General features: G+C 42.2%; 1 protein-coding gene and 1 non-coding gene across 2 annotated transcripts; one reads left to right on the forward strand and one right to left on the reverse strand.

Annotated features, from left to right (window-relative positions):
- Positions 1-1082: 1082 nt before the first annotated feature.
- Positions 1083-7405, reverse strand: LOC146629677 (E3 ubiquitin/ISG15 ligase TRIM25-like). The gene is made up of 2 exons (XM_085358795.1): positions 7355-7405; positions 1083-4043 (listed from the first exon to the last, which is right to left on the reverse strand). Exon 2 carries the CDS (start codon positions 4034-4036, stop codon positions 2456-2458), a length of 1581 nt encoding a protein of 526 aa, XP_085214921.1. The 5' UTR covers positions 4037-4043; positions 7355-7405; the 3' UTR covers positions 1083-2455.
- Positions 7406-10521: 3116 nt separating this feature from the next.
- Positions 10522-10613, forward strand: trnar-ucu (transfer RNA arginine (anticodon UCU)). Its single transcript is given in 2 exon segments — positions 10522-10558; positions 10578-10613. It is a non-coding gene; the product is annotated as a tRNA-Arg (tRNA).

Here is a 10613-nt window from a genome sequence, read left to right on the forward strand (position 1 = left end):
CCTCCATAAATGCAATAAACCATACAAAAGTATCGTTCTACCTGTTTTTCAGGTAGTTGTTTACATTATATAATTTATTGTGTTCTGTATACGTCACTACAATGTGATTTGGAAAATGTCTAAATATACCGACAACAGGCACTTCCGCGGCAATCTCTTCAATCGGAGGACCCTTCACGTCAATTCCCGACGCAGAGGGGTACCCTGCGCGTCCATAAGTGAAGCAGAGGGAGCCTGACCATGCGTCACACGTTTGACGAGTTGGGAGTGAGAACGTGTTGTCACTTCAGTCTTCAGCACTTCCTCAAAACATGAAGAAATCCTTTCTCCTTACAAATATCTCAAGGTTTTATGACAACATGATTCTTTGATGAAAATTCATTGTTTACGTTTATTGGTAAATATTGACCCTTGAACCACATCTTCACACTTCAACAACACTGATACACACTGTGAATGTGTATGCCAGTGTTGGTGGTCATCTCAAGTTCACTGTACAGATAAATCCTGTGAGTCTTTGGCACACCTTTGCGTTCATTGAACGTCTTCTTCCTTTTGATCAACTGATGGTCAAGTGTGTGGTGTTCCTGTGGATAACCAATCCTCCTGACATCACCACCGCGTTGCTTTTATAGGAAAATATGTGAAAGGAAAAATGACACAACAGCAACAAAGACAAAACAATGTTTACAATTAAATACATGAAATACTTTTAGGTTCATGGTCATTCAGCTGGCCAAAGAACCCATCTACTTATACAAAAATGATAAGGCTGTACGGTGAGTGATGGCTCAGATTTTAGTATAAAAATGTGAATTCTGTTTATTTGCCAAACAGTTTTCTTCTTTTAAACAGTTTTTTTTTTGGCCGATTTAAAAACACTTGGTCTGATAAAGTTCCTCAGCACTGTACATAATCAAAACTAACAGTCAAATAAAACTATCATGACTTTTATAAAATTTTAATTGTACACATTTTCAGAAAAACACAAACTTGTCATAAAAACCATTTTAAAGCACTAAAATCTTTGGAACAAAGTTTCTGACAGTTTGCTTTTCCTTTAGTGTTTGTAATGTGCCAGTTCAGAGGATGCTGTGGATGCTGGTAAATGTTATTTCTGTTCTGGTTTGTAGCTTAACCATTTTTGTGCTTCCAGTTCCATTTCTTGATCGCCACTGAATTTATTTATCTGTGATGGCTGGAACAGAAGTGCTGCAAACAGACTTCCTTACAACTTCTTCCCTTGCAAAAGGACATTTTATTTGCAGTTATTGAGTACAAGAAACTTCATCAAGAGTTGCTGAAACAAAGCAATTCTTTTTATTTGCTTCTCCCAGATCACAAACCTCAACATATACATGAACAGGACGGGACAATTAAGTAAATAATAAACTAAGAACCAAACAGAACATAGAATAATAATCAAAGATTCAGATTCTACAGAAATTCAAAACTCTGGCTTCGATTATTTACACACACACACACACACACACACACACACACACACACACACACACACACACACACAAAGAATCCATATTTTTTCCACATTTCCCTTTTCTGTGATGTTTAAACAGTTTTAACTTCCTAGGATCTGGTGTCTACATATGTGGACATCACATTTTGGGTCGTCTAGGGTCCGGTGGCGCCAGTGTCCGGCAGCCTCGCCTCTGTCAGTGTGCCCCAGGGCAGCTGTGGCTACAATGTAGCTGCCATCACCAGTGTGTGAATGTGTGTGTGAATGGGTGGATGACTGAATGTGTAAAGCGCTTTGGGGTCCTTAGGGACTAAGTAAAGTGCCTTGAGGCGACTTTTGTTGTGATTTGGCGCTATATAAATAAAACTGAACTGAATTGAATTATACAAATACAGGCCATTTACCATTTACCATTCAAAATACCTTATTTTGCTCTACAAGGGCCAGATGTCCACTTACGAGGCCGTGATACTGCAACTGTTCTATCGAAATTTAAATGTCCTCATATGTGGATCTCATTTTCCTCAAAAACAAAAATCAGGCTAAAAGAAAAAATCACGTATTTCTTTATTTTACATTCATCAGGTCCCAATCACCCTAAATAGCAAAGGGTCAAAGGAGCTTGCAAAGAAAAGCGTCTGGACTTCTTTAAGTTGCTTGAAGACGTCCCATCTGGGACTCTCCACCATTTGACCTTAGAACTGAAGAAGCTTCTCGGATGAGAGGTGAAACGTCTTCAAGCAACTTAAAGAAGTCCAGACGCTTTTCTTTGCAAGCTCCTTTGACTACGATGACCTGGATGACTGAGAACCTTCACAGACCTAAATAGCAAAGAGAAATTCAAAATTAATGCCATGATGGAGTTTGGGTCTTAGGAGCTTAAAGGAACTGCTTGTACATCATAAAAAAAGATTATGACACAAAATCTTGAAAAAGTTGATAAATATGAAAAAGGTGTGCACATCATTATCATTCTGGTTATTGTATTACGCAGCCGAACCCACCAGTGTGGATGTTATTACCATCATTGGAACAGGGACTGAAGAACAGGTAGAGCTTCTCAGCGAAGGAGCAGTCAGAGAAGGAGTAGATAAGAGCTGCAGTGCTGACGTCATAAAAGCAGACCAGACCCTCGTCGTAGTGGACGTACACGCCCACCTTCACAGGCTTCGACCTCAGGGACAGGTGGACTGCCGGCTCCGTGGAAACTACATACCCATCAGAGCACAAACATAAAGTCCAGAAACCGTTGCTAGAACTCAGCTGGACTTGTCCTTTCACATTATCCTTCCTGGTCACTCCTAAAGTCCACGTAGACCACTTGTCAACCTTGACCTCAAAATAAAATCTTCCAGAAGAGTAACCCAGATTTGATAACACACATCTACAATCATTCCCTTTATACTGGGGGGGTCTGGGGTGAACCGTATCAGGATCAAGCATGGCATAACATCTGTACCACTGGACTCTCTTCAGCTCGTCCTCAAACAGACTCTTCATCTGGTCATTCAGCTTCTTCTCCACCTGACTCACAGCTCTCACCACCATCCCTTCATATGAAGGTGGATGGATACTGGTGTTGGTCCAGTCTTTAGTGGGTGGAACAGCTTTCACAGAAGAGAAGTTGTGGATGAACTGGAGGTGGTCTTCTGAGCTGGAGAGTTGCTCCATCTCAGAGCTTCTCTTCGTCAGCTCAAAGATTTCCTGCTCGAGCTCCTTGATGACGTCTGCAGCCTGTTTCTCTGCTGTTCTCTGCTTCTCTTTGACCGCCTCTGTCAGCTCATTCAGACCTCTCTCTATAGACTCCATCAAATCAACAAAGAACTGAACACCCCCCTCCAGCTCTCTGTCTGCCTCTTCCTTACTGAGCTGCACAGAGCGTTTAACCTCTTGAATCTTCTCCAGTCTCTTGAGGATCATTCCTTGAAGTTCAGCCTGTTTCTTCACCAGCCCTGCCTTCTTCACTTTGTATTCCTCTTTCAGAGGAACAACATCATGGCACTTGTGGTCTGAAACAGAGCACACAACACAGACACACATCTGATCGGTCTTGCAGAACATCTCCAGCGGTTTATCATGTTTTGAACATATCCTTCGCTCCAGGCTCTTAACAGGGTCGATCAGCTGATGTCTCTTTAGGCCTGAAACAGTCTGATGAGGCTGCAGGTGAGTCTCACAGTAGGAGGTCAGACACACCAGACAGGACTTCAGAGCCTTCAGTTTGGTTCCAGTACAAACATCACAGAGAACTTCTCCTGGTTTAGCAGACTGTTGCTCTGATCTCCTCGTGCTGCTGCTGCTGCTGGCTTCCTGCTGAGCTGACAGCTTGAACTGAGCAGCCATCTCAGAGATGAAAGTATTGACATGGAGCTCGGGTCTTGTGTAGTACTTCCTTTTACAGATGGGGCACTCACACAGAGGACTGCTGTTCCAGTGCTGAGTGATGCAGTTCTTGCAGAAGTTGTGTCCACATGGTGTACTGACTGGATCTGTGAACACTTCCAGACAAATGCAGCACAGAAACTGGTCCTCAGACAGCAGACAGCTGGCAGCAGACATGTCCACACTGGGGGGATAAATGGAGAGAAAGGAAAAACTGTAACTGCATTATCGTTCAATAATTCAGCTCACAAAAGTCAGACAATGTGTGGAGGCTATAATTTACTTGATTTCTTTGTTATGTTTTCTTCCTCCTATTCACCTCTAATTTTGGAAGTAGAAGTACAAATACTACTGTTAAAAAAAAGTAATCTAGTAAAAGTTTAAGTACTGTTGTCAGAGTCCAGGAGGCCATTTATACGAACAGGGAACGACCATCTCTAAATCGAGGAGGGGCCTAAGGGTACATCTGTCATGATCTTACAATGCTGTGATTGCAGCCGTTCCCCAACTCTCTGTGAATGGGACTCATGGCCATTGATCAGTGGTTGTTGACTAATAGTCACGAGAATTTGCATTTTAACGATCATCATAATAATGATGAAGGAACTGACCTCCCAGCCCATTGTTCCTTCAGTGGGCTGGTTTCAGTCACTTGGATGAGTGACGAAACGTTTCTCCCACTGAAAACGTCCAGATGAACAGAATCAACTTTTGGGGAGTCTCACGCTGTGAGGTGTGGTTCCTAGGGGAGGAACCACACCTCACAGCTGGTCTGGGCTGCGGTGTCGCTGCACCCCCTTTCAACTGACGGTGCTGATGCACAGGATGGGGGAAGGGGACAATCCCCAGGTCTTCCTGGAGACCTTCCAGGCCACTGCAGAGGCATGACAGTGGCCTCTGGCGGAGTGGGCGCCACCACTACTACCAATACTGGCGGGAGAGGCTCAGACTGCGGGACCGAGTCTGCCGCCGACGTCGCGGGGGAACTGTCTGCTGGGCCATGCTGGACCTACTGGGCCTTTCGAGTGAGGTCCCATCATCTCTGGAAATTCCCACCATGGGAGATTTCCCACTGGAGCAGTCTCGTGATGACACCCTACGCTCAGCCTTCGACCAAGTGGTAGACATTGATGGTCATGTGGTGTGCCCTGAAGCCGTGTGGACCTACCTGCGCTTCGTATTGTGGAAAGATAGGTTATATCGAGTGAGTTGTGAAACACACCCAGTTGTTGGTGTCACAAAGCCGCCAAGAAATTATTTTCCAGGCGGCTCACTATACACCATGGCAGAGCATACGGGATATGACAAGACTCTGGAGTGAATAATGACCCGATTTTATTGGCTTGGAATCCAAGCAGATGTGCGCTGCTGGTGCGCATCCTGTCCAGAATGTTAACTTGTTAACCAGCCGGCCATACCAAAAGCACCTTTGCACCCACTCCCATTAATGGAGATCCCATTTTAGCGCATTGGCATGGACCTCATCGGGCCATTTTCTCAGAATGCATACGCCTATCGCTTTGTATTAGTTCTGGTGGATTGTGCAATGCAATACCCTGGAGCAGTGCCACTGCAATTTCTGCAAAGAGTGTGGTGCAGGCACTGTTTCAGGTCATCTCCCGAGTCGGTATTCCGAAAGAAATATTGACTGACCAGGGCACGTTGTTAAAGTCTTGCACACTGAAGGATCTGTGCGAGTTATTGAGCAATAAATTGACTGGGCCCAACGTCTACCACCCTCAAACTGACGGGCTGGTGGAGCAGCTGAATAATAATCATTTTGAGATGCAGCCTGGCATGTTCATGGCCCTACAGGCTTCCTGAACATAAAAGGCAAAGGGAATTGGTTGAAATGCTAAGAATGGGAATAATAAAAGAGTCGATGTAACCCCATCGTTCTTGTGGTGAAGAACGATGGGTCTACACGGTTCTGTGTAGACTATTGCAAAGTAAATGAAGTGTCACGCTGTGATGCATATCCCATGCCACGGGTCAATGAACTCCTTGACCAGTTGGACACTGGATTTAACCAAGGGCTACTGGCAGGTTCCCTTGTCTGCAGAGTCCAAGGAAAAACGGCATTCTCCACTCTGTACCAGTTCAATACAATTCCATTCGGCTTGTTCAGAGCCTCGGCCACATTCCAGCGCCTCATGCACTGGGCGCTGTGGCTGCATGCTGCATATGCTGCTGCCTACTTGGATGATGGGATCATCTATAGCAGGGGTCCCCAATCCCAGTCCACGAGGGCCAGTGTCCCTGCAGGTTTTAGATCTCACCCTGGGTCAACACACCTGAATCACATGATTAGTTCAATACCAGGCCTCTGGAGAACTTCAAGACATGTTGAACAGGTCATTTATCCATTTAAATCAGCTGTGATGGATCAAGGACACATCTAAAACCTGCAGGACACCGGCCCTCGTGGACTGGAATTGGGGACCCCTGATCTATAGTGACACCTTGGTGGAGCATGTGCAGCAGATGGCCGCAAACAAACCTATTTATCATGACTTGACACAATATCTGATTTAAAAACATGAGGACTTACATGTAAGCTTTAAATTTCCAGTTAATCAAACCTCACTGAGCAGTCCTTCCCTTTAAATCTACCTCTCTTCTTCTTTCTCCATCTCTGAAAGAAGTTAGTTCTATTTCTTTTCTCTCCCTGTGAAATACAGCAGCTGGACCTGTAGGGGCCATTTTTTTGTGTTGTTACCTTATGTGTACAAATAGGGGTCACCTTTTGTGTTTTACAGTTTGGTGTGTTTCTGGGAATGTATTTAAGGTAGATACAATTAGCGCCAGGTGTTGCTGTTCGGAAAAACCACACAGTTTGTGACCACTGTTGTGATAAAAGACGTTGGATAAAGAGAGCTGTGCAAGAACAATTATAACTGATGGGATACAATACAAATGTTAAACAGACTAATTAAACATGAGCAGCTACAATACTAAATAATCTGAATCAAACAACAGAAGTGTCTTATTGAAAATCATTCCCACAGAGGAGAGCTGACCTCACCTCACACACCCACTACCTTTTTAAAGCTCCTCTGCCAATCACACAACAGAAGGCAGCAAACTGCCAGGTGACACTTCTTACAATAGAAACGTTGTATTTGAAATTACCTGCCACTTAAAAAGAAAGTAATTCCCTCATGTGCACTCTTCTTCAGTAGGGCTAGCTCGATGCTGAAATACCGTAACTTATGGACACATGCAGTTGTTCCGGTGTTTGCGTCAACAGAAAAACAAACAAACAAAAAACACTGTCCCACTTTGAACCCCTGACTATGGCACGCATCAAAAAACACTCAAGTCAAGTACAGATACCTGAAAATTGTACAAAATTCTAATTTTTTATAATTTTCCCACCTTTGCTTTTGACAGCAACTGAGAGTTTAATTTGACAAGACACAGCACAGAATAATAAACTTGAATTTTGCATCATTGCTGAATTTTCAATCCTTAAATTGAATCTGCTGCACTCACCGCTGTTCTGTAGAGGCTTTGCTGAGAAAGTCTCTCTGACTGACAGAGACACTTGTCTGCAGCCACCTGTTGGTCTGATAAACCCTCAGTTTCATTTCAGGAACATGACGTTGAAGCTCTTCTCCTCTTACAGCCGATTAATCCAGCTCTGTGCAGGGGCAGATCTAGAGAAATTTTCTTAGGCTGGCATGGAAAAAGTATTTTGGAAACTAACTGCACCACATGCAGCACTATTATTTCTCTCAGTCTCAGAGCAGCATTTCTAATTTTGATTGAAAGTGTCAGAGAAAACAGCAGCCTCGGATATTAGTTTACAGAGGCTGTTAGAATTACATGTGTAACGTTAAAATGTTGGTGACACAATAATTTCATCCTAATGGTACTGACATATTCATAGGGTTCATTTTTGAGACAATATATCATGAGGTAGTCATGATTTTGCAAATATCCCACCTTGTAGTGCAGTTTACACAAATTGTTTTAAAAATGCACTCAGCCTACAAACATTACTGATGAGTCAAGATCTGCACAAAGTGACAGAAACACTGAGCAGCTCCACATTTTATTCTTATTGTCATGTATGTCCTATTTGTCAGGTGACAGAAGAACCAACACAAAGCTCAGAGAGTAATGGTGACACAAGATCACAGGTGGAATTGGAGGATGACTTGATGGTTCATGACTGTATTTGAAGCACATGTATGTGGAATGTCTCACTGTTATTCATCAGGTGACAGAGGCAGCTCTGCCATGTTGTAGCTCAGAAAGCTCTGAAAGAAGCTTCAGTGCTCTCAGAAGACCAAAAACATGGCTAAGGTCAACAATGACTCAAATTTAAACAATGCTGTGTGTCCACCAGGAGACACTGATGTAAAACCAATATGCCAGCAGTTTATCTCAGTTAACGAGAGGAGCAGGCATGTGTTTGGCTCCTTCACATAGTGGACATTGAGTTGTTGTGGGACACCAGTAGTCCGTGTCTGTTGCTGTAACAGTAGCTCATGTTGAGAATAAAAAATCCCAGCTCACTGAGTTGATCGGGGCAATAGTGACTAAAATGTTGCATAATTTTGCTGAGAGATCTTTTACTTTGTGGTAATCTTAGACGAGTAGTTTTATGGACAAAAACCAGCAGGTCACTCAGTGTTTCCTTAGTGCTAATGTGTCAGAGATGTTGGTGTAATGTAATTGAAGTAATGTTGTTAAGTCCTTCAAGTCATATTCTTTTATTGTCATGACTGTATTCGAAGCTATTTTTATTTTTGTATGATACCTGATTTATATGGAATATGGTTGAAGTAAACTAAAGCCTGAAATACTTAGTCAGTCATTTGTTTAACAGTAATTTAACATTATATAATTCACATATAAAACTATGAATTGTAATTTTAAATGCCTTAAAAGCATGTAGAATAGCATGTGTAGGCAAGTATAATTCTCCTTTTTTTTAATCAAGAAGCAAAGACAAAAAGGAAAAAAAAAAGAAACGGGGCAGAGTTCGGTGCTTGAATCATCCGTCCCCACCAACGCCAAAACCAAATCTACACCCTTGCCAGGAAGTATAAAATCCAGAAAGCTGCACAACGTGTGGTGGCTGTCAGGAACAAAAATGTAAACGTAATGTTTGATGAGTTGTTGGGTTAACCCTGTGAGGTCTAAAATATAATTGGCCATTCTAAATTTAATCTTACATTTGTAGTTCATCTTCAGATGGTTTTATTTTATTTCATTTCATCGTATTTTGTTTTACCTTGCCTTGTTTGGTATCATTCTTTTCAGCTCAACCTCACATGTCTGAATTTACAGTTATTTTTTCACTGACATACTGTGTTGACACAAGTGATCCGAAATCACACGAAAAAACATAAACTCTTAGTCGTTATATATTGTTTTACTGTAAAAACTTATATTTAATTTTAATTGTTGCTGAGCTCAAAGTGTTAATGCCACCTTATTTTAATTTAATAATTTTAGGGTAGATCTGCCCTCGAGGCCACAGACCTGCACACGTCCATTTTTGCTAACATGAGTCCACCTGCACTGGCTGTGAAATCTTTATCTTTTGCTTCCACTCAGGGCTCTGTGGTGCAATGGAGAGCGCATTGGACTTTTAGAAGAGCAAAGAGGAAGTAAGTCAAAGGTTGTTGGTTCGAGTCCCACTTGAGTCAATTTCTATTAATTAGCACTTCATTGGTTCAGTGATGTGAAAGTGCCTTACCAATACTGTCTAACTCACCCTCTTTAGATCTGCCTGCAGCCTTGTGAACAGGCAATCATGTTATACACCTGACATGTGACTCATGTAGCTGTTTCACTTGGCACTGCTGAAGATATGTGGTACAGTCACTGAGCTTCCTTTTTAATTTCAATTAGTCAGCTTAGTTAACCACTAACAGTAAATATGTATTTTACATGTAAATCAGGAGTTGTGTTTTAAAACCTTTACACATTTTCAGAAAAACATATGACTGCATCTACTTTTAGATCATCCAGGGACCCCTTATGATTTGTTTCTATGTCCAGTTTATATGTGGAGAATCTAATGCATCAGCAGGGGTGTTGACTATCTTAATCTCAGTTATCTAATGAATTCATCATATTGACTCATCTCTAACACAGAGTAAAACTCTACAAAAAGTTTTTCTCAAAGTTTCCCAAGCAAGCATTTTGAATCAAAAACACACGTTCCAGTTTCATGTCATTTTTGTACTCCATTTATGCATGAAAAGGAAAAACATGAGCCGCAGTCATTTACACTGGAGCAGAGCATCATGGAGGACAGCCATCTGTGAACATCACACTCTGATGCTGGAGAACTTGAGATGTATATTTAAGGTTTAAAAACAAGTTCAACTGTGCTTCACTGTCAGATTCTATCATGCCCTTCTGTGGCTGCAGGCTGCTGTTTGGGATCATCTCCACTAGAGGGTGTCTTGAGCGAGCAGCTGCTTCTCACCTGCTCACACACAGTTACAACAAACATAACATAAAAAACCCCAAACATTAACATTATGTTGGTGCTGGATTTTTTAAAAAAGAGATTTGAAAACATAAGGACGGGCCTTATGTTTCAAATATGAATTTTCAACCCGTACCTGCTCGGCCATTCATACCTCAAAGTAATCAATCAATAAATAAACAATCAAATGACAAACTGAGCTTCAAAGGGCTCTGTGGCGCAATGGATAGCGCGTTGGACTTCTAGCAAAGAACAGAAGAAGGAATTCAAAGGTTGTGGGTTCGAGTCCCACCAGAGTCA

This window comes from Diplotaxodon limnothrissa, linkage group LG7 (assembly GCF_057381915.1).
Source record: "Diplotaxodon limnothrissa isolate DT_005_m linkage group LG7, D_limnothrissa_male_GT1.1, whole genome shotgun sequence".
In the NCBI taxonomy this organism is placed as follows: domain Eukaryota; kingdom Metazoa; phylum Chordata; class Actinopteri; order Cichliformes; family Cichlidae; genus Diplotaxodon; species Diplotaxodon limnothrissa.

Bases quoted from the DNA above. Each gene is read 5' to 3' on its own strand.
- LOC146629677 (XM_085358795.1), bottom strand. From the start codon at position 4,036: ATGTCTGCTGCCAGCTGTCTGCTGTCTGAGGACCAGTTTCTGTGCTGC.